The following is an 18,606-nucleotide window of genomic DNA, read 5'->3' as shown; positions in this document are numbered from 1 at the left end:
TTTTTAGTGTTATTGTTATTTTTTAGAGAGAGAGCCTCACTCTATTGCTCAGGCTGGAGTGCAGTGGTGCAATCATAGCTCACTAAAACTTTGAATTCCTGGGCTCAAGGGATCCTCCTGCCTCAGCCTCCCAAGCAGCTGAGACTACAGGCATGCACCACCACACCTGGCTAATTTTTAAAGTTTTGTAGAGATGGAGTCTTACTATGTTGCTCAGGCTGGTCTCAAACTCCTGGCCTCAAGCGATCCTCCCACCTTGGCCTCCCAAAGTGCTGTGATTACAGGCATGAGCCACTGTGCCCAGCCAAGCCCAAGGTTTAGATTCAAAAGGAACTGACTTCCCCTCCTATGGGCACAGCATTGTACAAGTCCCTCAGTGGCTCACGGAAGTGAGGAAAGGCATCCTAAGCCTGTCTATAGCCTATGTGAAGACCAGTGTTAAGATGTGCCTCTCAGTAATTCACACAGTCACCCTCCAGAAGTGGGACTGTCCGGGACAGATAGGGACACAGGAGGAGGGGCTTGCCAGCCCTGTTCGTGTGTGCCACCCAGTTGCTGGATGCACCTCTCAAAAAGTTTCCCTCCAGAGGAAGTAACTCACCTGGCTGTGGTCTCACACAGGGGCCAGTCTTTGGAAGCACAAACTACCAATGTTCCCTACCTTACTCTTATGATAAGGACTGGCCCAAGAGTGGACAGGGAAGCCAAGGGAAGGTGGTACCATGTTAGCCCTGTAGTGTTTCCAAGTACCGCTTCAGTGGGCCTGATTGTCATGGGCCTGTTAGAGATGCCAGGGCGGGGTGGCAGGGAACCCACATGGGGCCTGATCACCAGATATGTCTCCCTTTTCCTAAGTTTCCCTGTTGAGGGAGGGTCAGGCCAGGCCAGCCAGTGAAGCCTGAAGAGGGCTCCCTGCTCCCATCTGCTACTTTGGGCCCATTACTGGAGATACGACCCCCCAAAACATTGTTTTCCTTTTTTGAGACAGGGTCTCACTCTGTCACCCGGGCTAAAGTGCAGTGGTGCGATCATAGCTCACTGCAGCCTCCAAGTCCTAGGCTCAAGCAATCCTCCCACCTCAGCCTCCCTGGTAGCTGGGACCACAGGTGCATGCCACTACCAAACCTGCTAAGTTTTAAAATTTTTTTGTAGAGATGGGGTCTTGCTTTGTTGCTCAGGCTGGTCTCCAACTCCTGGGCTCCAGTGCTCCTCCTGCCTTGGCCTCCTAAAGTGCTGGGATTACAGACATGAGCCACCACATCTAGCTCCAAAACATTTTTAAGTCCCCCACCAGGAAGGGGGATTGGACCTAGAGGGGGTGACCTGAGTTTGCCCACAGCCCCATGTGGGCCCTGTTTTAGGGGGCTCTGACTGAAAAAGTTCCTAAGTCCCCTGCCAGTGGTGGGCACTGGCTCCAGCCAAAGAGAGAGACAGCAGAGGGTACCCCAGGTTCAGCTGCCATTCTGCACGGGCCTCTGAGTGTGGGATGTGCCTCCAGGAAATATCTGTAAGTTCTTAGAGGTAGGATTGGGGCAAAGAACGAAACCAGGCCAGTTAGGGACACCAGGGGAGGACAACCTGGGTCTGCTTTCAATCACACATGGGACCTGGTTGCTAGATGTGCCCCTCAAAAATTTCTTCTAAAGAGATGGATCATCTAGACAGGCCAGAGAGGCCTGAGGAGGCACCCTAAAAGTCTCCTTCTAGAAGGAGTAAGCAGTGAGGCTGGTCAGGGTGGTCTGGGGAACGTACCCTCTTGCATAGGACCCCTCCATGGGAGGCACCCACCAACATTGCTTCTAAGTATTCCTCTGGTGGCAGAGATTGGACTTGTTGAGACGGTGAGCCTCAGGGATGGCTCCTTGGGCCAACATATTCAAGTCCCCTTCCAAAGTTGGGCATAGGCACTGTCCCAGACTGGCCAAGGAGATCCTAGGAGGTTGTCCTTGGTCCTCCCTAAGTCCCACATGGGGGGCTGATCACTGGATATACCCCCATAAATTTCTGTAAGTCATACTTTGGTCGTGGGGACAGGCACAGTCTAGCCAGAGAGCCTCATGGTAGATACCTGGGCTAGGCTGTTGTTCTGCCAGGGTCCTGGTACTGAACCCACCTGGTGGTGCCTCCTGAAAACATACCTGTGGAGACAAAAGTGACTCCATCTTGAATGCTAATCTGCCATGTTAATTTTGGATTCATGCCAGTCCTGGGAATGCCTCCTGAGTTTTACTGTGTTTACTGTCTCTCATGGAAGAACATGGACTGACCATAACTTCTGCACTAGATCACAGCAACCTTGATGTTATCATATAAATTGCAGGCTATAACGCACATAGTGTTCTTGTCTGTTCTGGAGAGTTGACTTCAAATCTGTAACTTTCACGGATACCCATTCCCTATGGTAGATAAGCCCTGGGACTGCAGGGTGACAGGTGTGGATATCTACCTGGCTTGCTGCTGCCCAAGACCACGCTTCTGTCTCTAAGTTCCCCAGTAAATCACTCTTTACTGACAAACTGGATTTGCCTTGTTGTTTGGTTTCATGGCTCCTTCTGCATTTGGGGATCACTTTGTGTAGACAGCCCTTTCATGGAACAGGGTCCATGTCTCCATTCAAAGGTGAGGCATTGGGTTGGGCATGACAGGAAGACCCTCAGAGGGTGCCATGGGTCCTAGTCATGGGACCACACCCTGAAAAGTTTTTATGACCTTCTGTGGAAGCCAGCACAGGCCTGGGCCAGACATGGAGGCCCAAGAAATGCACCTTCAGCCTCGTCACTGTCCCACCTAGGGCTCTGTCAACAGAAGTATCCTCTGAAAACATTTCTATGTCCTGATCAGTGTGGACAGGCCAGGGCCAGCCAAAGAGCTCTGGGGTGGGGGCCTTAGGGGCATGGCAATGATCTTGGGTGGGAACCTGTTTAATTAAGGAGGCACCAACCAAAAGCATTTCTTCCTTTTTGTTTGTTTGGCTTTTGTTTTTGTTTTCTGGTAATGCCATGAAAAAAAAGCATTTCTAATCCTCTCTGGTGATGTGGAGAGGACCAAAGGGACCAGTATGTCCTGGGAGTGTGACTGTGGCCTGGATGCCATTCTGATGTGCCCTGGCCATTGTATTCTTCCACCATGGGAGGGGACAAGGCTCAGGCTGGCAGAGAGGCTGGGAGAGGATGCACTGACCTATCCCAGTCCTGCTTGGGTGGTGGTCTTTAAGATTCCTTCCTGAAAAGTTTCCAAAATCCCTCTCACTAGGCCACGACTGGCCCAGGCTGGATATAAATGCCCGTGGGGTGGCCTAGGGACTGGATCGAAGATGTGTGTCCCAGTGGTTTCCAGTGTTTTCCAAGCCTCCTCTATAAGGAAAGATGGGCCCAGGCCAACCAGTGAGAGCCAGGGGTGAGGTGCCCCGGGTCTGCTCAGTGACTCGTATAGGGCCTGGTCATTGGATGCATCCACCCAAAACATTTCTAAGTACCCCTCTGAAGCCTGGACCAGCCTGAGTGCCCAGTGAGGCTGAGGAGGGCATTCCGAAGCCAGCTGTGGTCCTGTTTAGGGCACTGTCTTCTGAGGTGCCCACTTAAAAGGTGCTTAAGTCCCCCTTTGTTGGTGGGGACAATTCTGGGCCAGAAAGCCAACCAAGAGAGGGTACCCAGACACAGCTGTGGTCCCAAGTTTGCATCATATCACTTGAAACATTTCTGGGTCCTCCTCCAGAGAGAGGCAGTAGTGGGGCAGACTGGGACCGCTTGGAGAGTGGTTGAGCCCAGTCATGATCCCGCGTGGGGCTCAGTTGCCAGATGTGCTTCCCAAAAATGTTTTTAAGCCTCCTGGGAACTGACCCGGGATGGCCAGGGAGACCAGGTCACAGTCCCACGTGGGGTTGGTCACTTGGGGCACCTCCTGAAAATTTCCTAAGTGCCCCTCTGGAGGCTGGCTTCAGCCTGACCATTCAGGGAGCTCCGTGGAGGGTGCTGCGGGCCCACCAGGGCACCCCCTGACCGCTATGGGCCGGGATTCAAGTTGAAGTGACACCTGGATGAGGTGGCTTTTGGGCGTCCAAGTCTGTCGGGCTCGCACTCATTGTCGAGCGCCGCCTGGTGGCCACTTTTATAGCGTCCCTGGAGCTCAGCTGCCTAAAGCCTGGGACAGGATCTGGCTGCGGAGCCCAGGATTAAATTCCAGGAGGCCGGGGGCGACGGCAGGGTCATCTCCGAGGCGACACGGGCCGCCTCAGTACGGGTTCCCATGAGATTGATCCTTTAGGAGCGTGGGGGGCGAGCAGCATCTGGGAATTGTGCGGGCTGCCTCACTAGCTCACGGAGGTCCCCTCCGCCCGTGGGGACTGACTTGTGCTTTCGCAGGTGACCGGGCTAGGGCACCCTGAGCTCGGCCACTTGCCCGGTTATGGAGAGTGCGGTCCGAAGATTTTTCTAGGTCTCCCTCTTGGGGCCAAGATCGCGGTCAGGGAGGTCTTGGGCTGGCATGGGGCACCGCCGCTGAAAGTGCGTTCTGAAATTTTTTCTAAGTCCTCTTAAGGTGAGACACAGGCTCAGAATGACAGAGAGGCCGATGGATGGCACTCAGTGCCCAGTTGCAGTTCCTGTGGGGCCTATTCATTGGACACCGCCCTCCCCTCCCCCAGAAAAAACCCTTTTAAGGACAACCTGGGTCAAACAGGAAGACCCAGGGCTGGCTGCTTGGACATGGCCAGGTCCTGTGCTGGTGCTTGGTCATCTGAAGCACCTGGGGAAATGTTTCCAATTCTGCACAGGAGGACTGGCTCTGGTGGTACAGGGAGGTTCTCAGTAAGGTGCCCTAGGGACTTCATTCTCCTGTGGGCCTTCCATGGGAGGCCTATGGAATAAAAATCAATATTTCTCAGGATGAATTATATCTCAAGCCTTTCACCCAAACCAGGTATGGGTGAGACTTGAGGTATTATATATGTATTTAGATAGGAGATTTTGAACTTTATAGAGTTGATAATGGAATGAGTCCAGACTTTCAGGGATGTTGAGACGCAATATATGTATTTTGCATGTGGGAAGGCACATGAATTTTGGGGGCCAGGGATGGAATGTTATGGAATAAATGTGTACCCCCCCACCAAATTCATATATTTAAGCTCTAACCCCTAGAGTGCTTCCATTTGCAGGTGGGGCCTCTAAGGGGCCCACAGGTGTCTCTTCTTAATTCAAACTCTATAATCTAAACCCCAGCCAGAAGGAATAATAAAGAACAAAAGGCAAAGGTGAGTATAATTCACATGAGACTGTACTCTATGATAAACTTTGCATACTTACCAGTTTATGCCAGATATTTAACAAAAAGGAAACTGGAATAAGGCCATTCTGGCCAAAAAACTTAAAAGGTTTTTCTCAAAAGAAAGGTGGAATGTATATAATGGCTAAGAGATATCCATTACCTTCTGCACAAGGCCAGCAGGAAAAACACAATTACCAATGTGTCATTTTTCAACAAGCTCTTAGAGAACTGAAAAATGATAGAAATATCAAACCTAATTGTATATTAAAAATACACTTCAATTCACCCATGGATCCAGATGTCAAAATAGAAAGAGAAAAAGTTTATTAATTGATTTCATAAGAAAACACAACCTTTTAAACTTTTGGACTATTGTTTAAAGAGTATTTACAGAACTATTTCACTTCAAAGCTTCCTTGCAAAAGAAGTAGCAATCCATAGTCAAGGGATACACTTGAAGAATGAGCAACTGATAAACATATTTTTGACTTTCATAACATTTTCTTCAAGTTGTGATTTTTCTGGAGCATTATACAGTCATGCACTGCTTAACAATGGGGATATATTCTGAGAAATCCATCATTAGGCAATTTCGTCTTTGTGCAAACATCACAGAGTGCACTTATACAAACCTAGATGGAATAGTCTACTACAAACCTCGGCTGTATGGTAGAGCCTATTGCTCCCAGGCTACAAACCTGTACAGGATGTTACTGTACTTAATACTGCAGGCAACTGTAACACAGTAAGTATTTGTGTATCTAAACATACTTAAACATAGAAAAGGCAGAGGAAAAATACAGCATAAAACATAAAAAAAAGGGTACACCTGTATAGGGCATTTACCATGAATGGAGCTTGAGGACTGGAAGTTGCTCTGGGTGAATTAGTGAGGGAATGCGAAGGCCTAGAACATGACTGAACACTACTGTAGACTTTATAAACACTGTACACTAGGCTACATTAAATTTATAAAAAAATAGTTTTCCTTCTGCACTACTAAAATTAAGCTTGGCTTACAGTAACTCTTTGATTAATACTTTATAAGCTTTAAAATTCCTTAAACTTTTTGACTGTTTTGTAATAATACTTAAAACATACATTGTATAGCTGTACAAAAATATTTGCCTATTTTACAGCCTTATTGTATGTTTTCTATTAAATATTTTGCAATATATATATTTTTTTACTTTGTAAACTTTTTTATTAAAATGAAGACACAAACACACACATTAGCCTAGGCCTACAGAGGGGTGTGGGCCATCAATATCACTGTCTTCTACCTCCTTATCTTGTCCACCTAGAAGGTCTCTAGGGGCACTAACACGCATGGAGCTGTCATCTCCTATGACAAGAATTCCTTCTGGATTATTTCCTGAAGGACCTGCCTGAGGCTGTTTTACGGTTAGCTTTTTTTTTTTTTTGAGACTGTGTCACTCTGATGCCCAGGCTAGAGTGCCGTGGCGTCAGCCTAGCTCACAGCAACCTCAAACTCCTGGGCTCAAGCAATCCTCCTGCCTCAGCCTTCCGAGTAGGTGGGACTACAGGCATGAGCCACCATGCCCGGCTAATTTTTTGATATATATTTTTAGCTGTCCATATAATTTCTTTCTATTTTTAGTAGAGACGGGGTCTCGCTCTTGCTCAGGCTGGTCTCGAACTCCTGAGCTCAAATGATCCGCCCGCCTCAGCCTCCCAGAGTGCTAGGATTACAGGCGTGAGCCACCGCACCTGGCCTAGCTTTTTTGTTTTTAATAAATAGGAGTATACTCTAAAATAACAATAAAAGTATAGTAAATATATAATCCAGTAATATAATCACTTATCACCACGTCATGTATTGCATATGATATGTGCTATACTTTCACACAACTGGAAATGCAGATTTGTTTACAACAGCAACACCAAAGACTTGAGTAATGTCTTGTATTACATTACAACTGCTAGGACATCACTAGGTGATAGAAAATTTTCAGCTCATGGGACCACTGACGTCTATGTGGTCTTCATTATGTGGCATCTGACTGTACATGAATTACCTTGCATCTAGCTTTCCACATTAATTACATATATAGGATTTCTCTATGGTGGGAATTTTCACAAATTTGACAGTACTTGTTAAAATTAAAAACTTTCCCCAACTTCTCACATTTGTAGGGTTTCTATCCAATGTGCATTCTCGCATGTTTTTTTAAGGATGTGGACAAACTGAAGGCTTTTCCACATTGCTTACATTCAAGAGGTTTCTCTCCACTGTGAATTCTTTCATGTCTTTGAAAGGAACTGTGAAGACTAAATGCTTTCCCACATTCTTTACATTTATAGGGTTTCTCTCCCGTGTGCATTCTTATGTGTCCTTGAAAGCTTGTAGGATAAATGAAGGCTTTCCCACACTCCTTGCATTCATAGGGTTTCTCCCCAGTATGAGTTCTTTCATGTATTTGAACATAACCAGAACAACTAAAGGCTTTTCCACATTGCTTACATTCATAGGGTTTCTCTCCAGTATGAGTTCTTTCATGTGTTCGCAATGCACTAGGAAAAATGAATGCTTTCCCACATTCCATACATTTATAGGGTCCATCTCCAGTATGCGTTATCATGTGTCTTCGAAAGTTTTCAAGAGAAATGAAGGCTTTTGTACATTCCTTACATTCATAGGGTTTTTCTCCAGTGTGATTTCTTTCATGTATTTGCAAATCTAGAGGATAATTAAAGGTTTTCCCACATTTTTTACATTCATATGGTTTTTCTCCAGTGTGAGTCCTTTCATGTATTCGAAAGTAACTGGTACGACTAAAGGCTTTCCCACATTCTTTACATTGATAGGGTTTCTCTCCAGTATGCACTCTCAGGTGTACTCGAAAGGCTGGACGAGCACTGAAGGATTTCCCGCATTCCTTACATTTATAAGGCTTCTCTCCTGTATGAGTTCTTTCATGAATCTGAACGGAAGTAGAACATCTGAAGGCTTTACCACATTGTTTACATTTGTAGGGTTTCTCTCCAGTGTGAATTCTTTCATGTACTCGTAAAAAACTGGGAAAAATGAATGCCTTCCCACATTCCTTACATTTATAAGGTCTATCTCCATTGTGTGTTATCATATGTGTTTGAACACTTGTGTGGGAAATGAAGGCTTTGCCACATTCCTTACATTCATAGGGTTTCTCTCCAGTGTGAGTTCTTTCATGTATTCGAATAGAACTGGGACAACTGAATGCTTTCCCACATTTCTTACATTCATAGGGCTTTTCTCCAGTGTGAATTCTTTCATGAATTCGAAGAGAACTGGGACAACTGAGAGCTTTGCCACATTGCTTACATTGATAGGGTTTCTCTCCAGTGTGAGTACGTACATGTGTTTGAAAGGGTTGGTGATATATGAAGGTTTTTCCACATTGTTTACATCTATAGGGTTTTTCTCCAGCGTGAGACTTTTCATGTCTTTGAAAAGATTTGAGATAACTAAAGGCTTTCCCACATTCCTTACATTTATATGGCTTCTCATCTAGTTTGAGTCCAGTGTGAGACCTCACATGCCTTGTAAGGGATGAACGACGCAGGAATACTTTTCCACACACACTACATTCATATGGTTTTACTCCAGTAGTCTGCTTTGCCAAAGTGAGATTTGGACTGAAAGTTTTTCCACACTTACTACCTTCTTTACTTTCACAGAGTCTCTCAACCATATGGCTTCTGTAAAAAATTAGAAGAATGTTAATAATGGTTGTCTCTTTAGTGCTTTATATTTATTACTAGGTAGCAGAATTAGCTTTTTATCATTTTCAGGGAAACTGTAAGTTTCCTGCCCTGTCTGAATTGTTTGAAAATGAATATACTCAATGTTCTGCAAGAGGGTTCATCCATAGCTATTATCAATGCCATATTGATATATGGGGTTTTAAAACACTCTTTCCAAGGATGAAATTTTTCAAACACTGAACATCTATGTAATTTAAGAAAACATTTTTGGTAAAAACTTTCTGAGAATAAATATATGAGAAGCTGAGCTTATTTGTTTTGTTTGCTTGTTTTAAAAATTTCACAGCAAACTAAGATTCTTTCAAGGGATACTGCCTCTTTTGAGGGATACTGCTATCTCTTGTGAGTGCCACTCACCTTAGATTTCTCTCCGGATTTTTGTGCTGATCTTCAGTGTTCCGGTCTTCCCATTTTTTTCCTGAAACATAGATCCAGAATAATCATTACAAATTATGAGAAATTACAGAGAAATTATTAGATTCTAGGTCCATTATGAGCTGTGACCATGTCTGGTTCATTTACCAAAGTATTCCCTTTTCATATTCCAAATCCTGGAATAGTGACGATAAATAAGAAACACTTCTTCCCTAAATGACTAAGTGAAGAAATGACATCATCCTTACCTATAGAGGCCAGGTTCCTGAATGTTTCCTGCATCACATCTTTGTAGAGTTTCTTCTGTGAAGGATCCAGCAAAGCCCACTCCTCCTGGGTGAAGTTCACAGACACATCCTCAAAGGCTACCGAGTCCTAAAACATCCCACATGTACAGGACAATGGGAGAGACTGACAGCACTAGAGACACATATTCAATTTATAAGCTCATGTATGATTCTGTGGTCTCCACTCAACTTGGTTTTCAGAACTTTAAGTCTTTGTCCACAATCACTTCCTTATAAGCTTAACAGTACCTTGAACATGTAGATTTTGGTCTATATTTTTACTCTGGTCACTACAAGTCATATTGCTCTTTAAGGTGTGTCCAGTTCAACTTGGAGAAGTAAGAGAAATCCTATACAAATGAAACAAATTTTAAGATAATCAATTCATTATGAGAAACTCTTTTATCTCATTTCTTACAGGATCAAACTGGGATGAGGTTTTAATGAATAACTACACATTGAAAACCTGTAAGTTTTTTTTCTATTCCCTTCATTACACATAAGAGGAGGCCTGTGCAAATCCAATGTGTGACAAGATTTCACCATATTGTCCTGCAGTACTTGAGTCCATTAGAAGTACTCAGATTCAGCTGGCCAAGTGAAAATATTCTCTTAGAAGAGCATTGATTTCAACTTGTGTAATATTTACCAAACACTCAGTTTTTCCTTTTACTTCAAGGGACTAGAAAATTACTTGGAAGATACAGCTCAGACACAAGGAAGAAGACCTGACATCTAAGACCTTCACAAAATCCATGTAACTCATGAGCCTCAGCTGCTTCCAACCAATTTTTAGCAAACATACACACTGACATAGATGTCAGAAGAGCACTTTCTGGTAGACCCATACAGTGTAATCTGGGCCTTGCTGACCTTGACAAACAGGTTAAGAGTATCAATTTGCAAGGGACTTCCCTGATGTCCACAATGAGTGATGGTGAATTTGTCCATGATTATAAAATTTAATTAAAGAGTTCAAGAGTGCTTTCCTCTAAAAGAACATAAAATCTCCTTTTTCCAATTTCAGGAGGAAATGATTCCCAAGCACCATCCTAGAGGCTGTGTTCTAAGGTTCTCTCATTCCCATGCACTAAGTACATCATATATGAAAAAGGTCCATCTCCTTGCTAATTAGGAAAAAAAAATGAAATAAAATAAATAAAATAAATAAAATGGCAAATAGATCTTATTTCATACTGTTTAGAAAGACAAAAACTAGTCACTTAGATAACCCTAGGGTTGATGACTATAGAGAACAGTTATGCACAAATGAGGGAAATGTCCATTGACACACTCCACTGCTTTTTCTTGTAAATTTAAATTCAACCAAGAGACAGCAATCTTTATCCAGTTTCCAGATAATTTATTGTGCGTCTTCCCTTAGAGACTGAAACAAAAGTGATAAAGGCAGTATTTTCTCATAGCAAAAAATAAACATGAAAAATCCTAAACATATGGCTGAGAAGGGTAGCTCATGCCTGAAATCCTAGCACTTTGGGAGACCAAGGCAGGAAGATTGCTTGATCCCAGGAGTGTGGGGTTGCAGTGAGCTATGATGGTGCCACTGCACTCTAGCCTGGGTGATAAAGCGAGACCCTAAGGAAAAAAAAATTCTAAATACCAGAACCATTTTGACTGATGAGTGAATAGATAGATGGCCTGCAGCCTCAGATACTAGCATGTGGAAAACATACTAAAGCAAAGGATTGGCCAAAAAGCTTTTTACATGTAATTTCATTAATACTCATGTATTAAAATTTCAAAGGAGGCAAAATGCTACTTGTGAAAAAGAACAGATGGTTAAGGTATGAAGAATCACCAAAGAATCAGGACAGTAGTCATCCATAGGATGAGACAGAGGAGCCAGGGAGGTGAACATTAGGAGACCCTAAGGACTCCCCAATGCCTATTTTTAAATTTTTATGATATTTCCGAGGATGTTTTATATTGTTATTAAGATGTGTCACAAAAAATGTTAGAGACATGTGTTACCCTTGATTTATATTTTGGTACCTATGAGGTAAGAGATTCCCAGAGTTCCTTTTTTTTTTTTTTGAGACCGAGTCTTGCTTTGTTGCCTGGGCTAGAGTGAGTGCCATGGCGTCAGCCTAGCTCACTGCAACCTCAAACTCCTGGGCTCAAGCGATCCTACTGCCTCAGCCTCCCGAGTAGCTGGGACTACAGGCATGCGCCACCATGCCCGGCTAATTTTTTCCACATATATTTTTAGTTGGCCAGATAATTTCTTTCTATTTTTAGTAGAGACAGGGTCTCGCTCTTGCTCAGGCTGGTCTTGAACTCCTGACTCCGAGCCATCCACCCGCCTCGGCCTCCCAGAGTGCTAGGATTACAGGCGTGAGCCACCGCGCCCGGCCCCCAGAGTTCTTTTACCATAAAGGGACAACTCTTAGACAATCACCCAAGAGTCCTACTTTAAGGAGGGCCCCAGTCCCATACTCTTGCTCCCAAATGCCAAAGAATTATGGAATCTTGAACCCAGGATTGGTAGGTCTCAATGATGCAACAAAAAGCAGCACACTGAAGGCACAGCTCCCCAGAGAGCAGCAGCCCAAAGTACATTCCTGCCATCAGAGCCTAGATGGTTACCAACTCAATGCAAGAGCAGACAGACCCACAGGGTGGTGAAAGTCTGGACAACGTGCTCACAATGCCAACTGCTACGGTCACCTGCAGAGGTAATGTTCTGATGTTGAAACAGATGATGGTGTACCACTCATATACTGAGAGGATATTCACAAGATTGTGGTCTCTGGGGAGAGCAGAGATGGCCTCTCCAGCAGGTGGCAAATGGCTTAAGAGGGCAAGAAAAGGAGCTTGAACTGGGTTTTGTGGTTGGGGTGGGTCAGTAGGAGTTTCCCCTCATGGGCAGGGGCTTCTGGGGTTTTAATCTCCAGCATGGCCCAGAGGGGAGCCCCCAGATTTTCTCAGCTTGTCCAGGTGTACAACACTAGGGGAACCTGGAGGAGGGGGTTGGAACTGTCAGCAAATATCAAGAAATGTTGAGACTGATTATTCATTTTAAGAACATGCACGAGTGAGAAAAATATGCATTTCCAATTACATGTTTTTGTATAAAAAATCACTAACAGGATGCACAAGAAATTATCAAGGCTAGTTATTTGGGCATGGCTGGAGCAAAAGCACTGAAGGGGACCAGGATATGCTAGCAGTGAGTATTCTCAAGTTAGACTTTCCTAGCTTTTGTTTTTTTTAAAAATGCACTTTCATGTGTATTATTTATTTAAAATGAATGAATTTACATAAAGCTTATTTCACTATTTAAGAATCTTTATTTTAATTAAATTACTTTCCTTTAAAAATTTTGTATTTATTCTTTTTTTTCTTTTTCTTTTTTCTTTTATTTTTTGTAGAGACAGGGTCTTGCTATTGCTCAGGCTGGTCTTGAACTCCTGACCTCAAGCGATCCTCCAGCCTCAGCCTCCCAGAGTGCTAGGATTACAGGCATGAGCCACCATGCCTGGCTCCTTTTAAAAATTTAATTTTAAATGTATCTTTTTAAAAAAAGAGATGGAGTCTTACTATGTTGCCCAGTCTGGAGTACAGTGGCTATTAACAGGTACAATCATAGCTAACTGCAGCCTCGAACTCCTGAGCTCAAGCAATCCTCTTGCCTCAGCCCCCCACCCACAGTAGCTGGAGCTATAGGCATATGCCACTGCACCCAGCTTGTCTACTTTTAAGATTTCTACATATAAAATCATTCTAAGGGCTGGGCATGGTAGTTCACACCTGCAATCCCAGCACTCTGGGAGGTGGTACACCTGTAATCCTAGCAACTTGGGAGGCTGAGGCAGGAGAATCACTTGAGGCCAGGAGTTCAAGGTTACAGTAAGCCAGGATCTGCCACTGCCCTCTACCTGGGGTGACAGAGTATGACTCTGTCTCAAAAAAAAGAAAGAAAGAATCAGAAAGGGCTTCACCCTTTCCCCTGGAAAACATCTTCAGTTTTCCAGAGCTCTGAGCTTCTCTCAGTACAAAGGGCTCCTCCCAAGGTCAGTGTGAGCAGCTGGGACACCTGCAGGGGAGGCTCCCCAGGAAGAATCATCTGGACCTTCAATGGCCTCCCTCTGCAGGTTCAAGAGTGGCCTTAGTTTGGAATCACTAACCTCAGGCCTCGGCTCCCCAGTCACCTGGCTCTGGACCACTACTGATCATTTTAAATGAGACAAACACAATCTTTAAGAATCCAGGCAAAATTACTCAAAGCCAGTGTTTATGTGTAAAAGAAGCAAGGAAATTGTAAAGCACTTTTGCTAACTCAACAAGAAAACCCAGCAGTATCCACTGCTTTCAGAAAATGAATACGCCAGTTAATTATTTCCATGGGAAGAAATCGTTCACTAAAGAATTAATCATATCTGAACACTCCTAGGTATTGCAAATCTAAGTCCTAGAATGCCATTTGAAATCATCAAAACAAAAGAAAATGAAAGAACAGACCGGCCTGTCCTCAGAGAAGAACAAAGGGAAACAAGAATTTTTAACAAATGTAGTGTAACACTAGGATCTTTTATTGTTTCTGAGATTCACCTCTGTCCTGCCTCTTCGGAAATATTTTATACTGCCTCTCAAGCTCTACTGATGACATACATTTTAATTTTATTGAAAAGGTGAGACTCAAGCGAATAAATCTTTCCAAGGTGACAAACCCAAGGAGGGGCAGTGCTGACTTGGAACTGCGCTGAAAGGACAGATCACCCAGGAAAGTTTCCAAAGAGGAACTGCAACCCAAAGGAGTTCCCACAGCATGTCTGTGCACAGGAAAGATAGTAGCAGGAGAAGCACAGGATTTTATACAAAGTAGTTCCAGTGATTATCCTTTGCTGTTCTCTGATGTAAAATATCCACAAGCAAAAAATAAATCTTTTAAAAAGAGTCTTCCATTGCTGTGCTGAAAAATGATTATTGAAATACTGCATGTGTCTGAAACGCACCACAGAGGACAAAGAGTAGACAACGATGTTTTTAACTGGAGAGAAGTTGGCGTTTAGAAATGCGAGAGAGATCGGGAAATCTAGAGAGTGATGATGGCCTGCCCCAGGAAGAGCTAGGCTGGGAGACAGGGTGGTAGGTTTGAGATCCTGCTTCCCACGTCTGTCAAAGACTCTGGAGGAAACCAGTCCCCTTGGGGAGAAGAAAGGGACTCGGGACCCCACAGACCGCAGCCCCGTCCACGCACGACCCCCACACACCGAGTCGGGACCCTGCCTCGATGACCCTCCCGCCGTCACCGCACAGTCTGGGGACACGCGAGGCTGCGGGCCACAGCTGGCCAGACAGGTCTTCGGAGCCGAGGTCGCCGCGCAGGGACCGGGGCGGGACGGCCGGGAGCACAGCTGTCCGCGCAGCCCCACCCTGAGGGCGGGAGGGACCGAGGGCCGAGCTGCGCCAGCTGCGACTCGAGTCTATAGACTCCGGAGGGGACCGCAGGGAGGCGCGGGTCCCAACCAGTCACTCACCATTTCTCGGCTTCGGGGGTCTCCCGGGGTCCTCCTCACCGCTCCCCCAGCTAGGGCAGGGCACCGCGCGTCTGAGGTAGCCGCTGAGCCACTTCAGACTTTCAGGGAGGATGACACCCGCAGCAGAGCGCCGCAGAAGTGCATAGTGACGTAAGACGCTGCCACGTAACCTGGCCACACACCCTCCTTCCCGGAGGCGCCCCTGATTGGACAGTTGACAGAGCCCCACCTTCCTTTGTCTGAACTGGAGCCAGCGGAGAGTTCACTTAGCTGAGCAGAGCCCCCTCCCTCCCGTGGGTGAAACTTGTGGCCTCTGTGGACATTTGCGTTTAAACAGAGCTTGTTCGGGATCTAGAGTCAGACACTGAAGTCTTCCCGCAGCTCCTTCGGAACGTGGGGACACTGGTGTGCACAGGGAATTACAGTCTCCGTTTCCATATGGAGAGACCCACTGAAGAGCAAGTCCAGAGCAAGAGGTCCCCAGGCAAGGCCACACAGGAACAGGAGGGTCTGATGTCCTCCAGGGATCAGGGGCTTGGCAAATTGTTGAGAGGCCTCTCATGGGATTGTGACCGTTGTTTACAAACCCTTAAAAGTCACCTCATCATGTGTAATACAGAGTGTGACTCTATTTTGATCTTTGACCATGGTAGTGCTGAGACTTCCACCTGTCCTTTCATCACCCCCACACATTTGGCACTGGGTTTGGGGCAAAAGTAACTTATAGCCTCATGTTGGTGTTCTAGGAGAATGGCCTGATATTTTCCCAATCTCTTTGATGTCAGCCAGTAGCCTCCCTTTTGTTCCAGCAAAGAAAGGACATAGTGAGGGGCAAATACGAGTGGTGGGCTGCCCCAGGATTAATTTCTCAGCTTCTTGAAATATGTCACAATTGGCTGCCAAATCTCAAAGACAAGGGGACTATCCTTCGGCAGTGTGGTCTAATTGTTTGGAGAAATAGGCAATCTATTGTGGACTCTTCCCCAAGGTTTGGGTCAGTACTCTGAGATATATGCCCTATCTTTGGTGGACATACAAATCGAAGGGCTTTTGCAAGTCTGGCAGCCCCTGAGGCGTGTGCTGAAATTAATTCTTCCTTAATGGTATCAAAAGCCTTCTGATACTCCTTAGTCCAAAGGGGTGGGGAACCTGCAGCCTTAGGGCCACAAGGCCACATGTGGCCTTCTGGATCCTTGAGTGCCTTTTGACTGAATCCAGATTTTACAGAACAAATCCTTTTATTTTATTTTATTTTTTGAGACAGAGTCTCACTCTGTGGCCAGGGCTAGAAGTGCAGTGACGTCATTCATAGCTCACTGCAGCCTCGAACTTCTGGACTCAAGCAATCCTCCTGCCTCAGCTTCCCGAGTAGCTGGGATTACAGGTGTGAGCCACCATGCCCAGCTAATATTTCTATGTTTAGTAGAGACACGGTCTCACTCTTGGTCAGGCTGGTCTCAAACTCGTGAGCTCTGCTTCTGCCTCCCAGAGTTCTAGGACTACAGGTGTGAGCCATCGCACTGGGGCGGGGCGGGGGTGGGGGGGGTGAGGATTATTATTCTTTCAGATGAATAAGCCTGAAGTTGAAAATAGGTTAGGTATCCAAAGAAAACTGGTTGGTAGACCCTGGGCAGCTATTGGCATAACGGTAATCGCCCTGCTCCAGGAGTGCAGGGCACTCCTCTGCCAAATTGGGTTCCCTGCTGGGTCGGAGATGGGCAACATCAAACCAGGTCCTGGGGCCCCATATGTCCTTTGGGAGAGTGCAGTCCCTTTGAGCCTTGTGTGGATAAGTTCCCCGGGCCTCGGGCGTATCCTGTGCCTCAGCCATGAGCATAGGGCCTGGAACAAAAGGCGACAATGATTCAGATTAAAATTGTAACCATAGAGCCTAGTCAATAGAAAAGGAAAACAGGCCGGATGGGCGTGGTGGCTTACGCCTGTAATCTTAGCACTCTGGGAGGCTGAGGAGGGCAGGAGGATAGTTTGAGCTCAGGAGTTCGAGACCAGCCTGAGCAACAGCGAGACCCCCGTCTCTACTAAAAAAAATAGAAAGAAATTAGCTGGACAACTAAAAATATATAGGAAAAATTAGCCAAGCATGGTGGCACATGCCTGTAGTTCCAGCTATTGCAGGTGGGCTACTACAGGGAGGCTGAGACAGTAGGATTGCTTGAGCCCAGGAGTTTGAGGTTGCTGTGAGCTAGGCTGACCTCATGGCACTCTAGCCCAGGCAACAGAGTGAGACTCTGTCTAAAAAAAAAAAAAAAAAGAAAAAAACCATTCCACAGCCATTGTTCCTCTGACATATTGAGGCCCAATTGTGTTACAATAAAAAAAATCTTGGCCGGGCACGGTGGCTCACGCCTGTAATCCTAGCACTCTGGGAGGCCGAGGTGGGTGGATCCCTGGAGGTCAGGAGTTCGAGACCAGCCTGAGCAATAGTGAGACCCCGTCTCTACTAAAAAATAGAAATTATCTGGCCAACTAAAAATATATATAGAAAAAAATTAGCAGGGCATGGTGGCGCATGCCTGTAGTCCCAGCTACTCGGGAGGCTGAGGCAGTAGGATCGCTTAAGCCCAGGAGTCTGAGGTTGCTGTGAGCTAGGCTGACGCCACGGCACTCACTCTAGCCCGGGCAACAGAGCGAGACTCTGTCTAAAAAAAAATCTTAATCATAAGAAGAAGAACCATCTTCAGTTAACATGAACTTTAGGCTCCTCTTTATGTTAAGGAGAGGTTGCAAGTTGTAACCAAGGACCACATAAATCTAAGTGTCAGCAAGGTTTGGAGGAGGTTGTAAAACTTCTTGTTCTTTGTCAGTTAACTTTGGAGGACATAGGTCAGGTCACAGTATTCCTATAAATCTTTAGCACAGCATTATTATTTATGTACATACTTTCCTTATTTCCCTGGTAGTTAATTTTGGGAAAGGGACAGTTATCATGTTTCTTCTACAGCTGAACTACAAACCAGATTCTTCCCACAATTAGCTGGTCTATTTGCAGAGCTAAGCAGAAGCTTTTTAACCTGAAGGATATTACTGCAGGGGGTCAAAAGCAAAAGGAAACTAGTCCTGTTAAGCCTCCCTTTCACTGTTCCAGCTGTTCCAGAGCTATTTCAAGAACTGTTTTAAGAACAAAAGGACACATTTTAACAAAAGATACTCCTATTGCTCTAGGCACTTAGGAAATTACAAGAGTTTTAGGAGATGTGACCCAGGAACCTTGGATAAAACACAAAATATATATTTCACAATATCATGACCTTCTTTTCCACTAAACTGGGATGGTAGTCAAAATGATATCCTATTTTGCAGTTTGCTTCAATTATAACTTGGGTATTTGTGCTCTAAATAGCCATAGTTCCTGTCAGAGTGTTAACTGGGAAATCATTGTGGATTTGGAG

At 45.2% G+C, this 18,606-nt stretch overlaps 1 protein-coding gene across 2 annotated transcripts; it reads right to left on the bottom strand.

Annotated features, from left to right (window-relative positions):
• Positions 1-7,005: 7,005 nt before the first annotated feature.
• LOC123637090 (zinc finger protein 791) lies at positions 7,006-15,320 on the bottom strand. Of its 2 annotated transcripts, XM_045549930.1 has the most exons (5): positions 15,197-15,320; positions 9,945-10,045; positions 9,657-9,783; positions 9,391-9,451; positions 7,006-8,967 (listed from the first exon to the last, which is right to left on the bottom strand). In XM_045549930.1, the coding sequence occupies exons 2-5, from the start codon at positions 9,951-9,953 to the stop codon at positions 7,428-7,430; spliced, it is 1,737 nt and encodes a 578-aa protein (XP_045405886.1). In that variant the 5' UTR covers positions 9,954-10,045; positions 15,197-15,320; the 3' UTR covers positions 7,006-7,427. The 2 variants fall into 2 exon arrangements, with proteins under 2 accessions (XP_045405886.1, XP_045405894.1); XM_045549938.1 differs by lacking the exon at positions 9,945-10,045.
• Between the last annotated feature and the right edge of the window lie 3,286 nt (positions 15,321-18,606).

The sequence above is a fragment of the Lemur catta genome, chromosome 1 (genome assembly GCF_020740605.2).
Source record: "Lemur catta isolate mLemCat1 chromosome 1, mLemCat1.pri, whole genome shotgun sequence".
Lineage (NCBI taxonomy): Eukaryota > Metazoa > Chordata > Mammalia > Primates > Lemuridae > Lemur > Lemur catta.
Note: the sequence above shows the minus strand (reverse complement) of the source record. Positions and strands in the feature narration are given on the sequence as shown.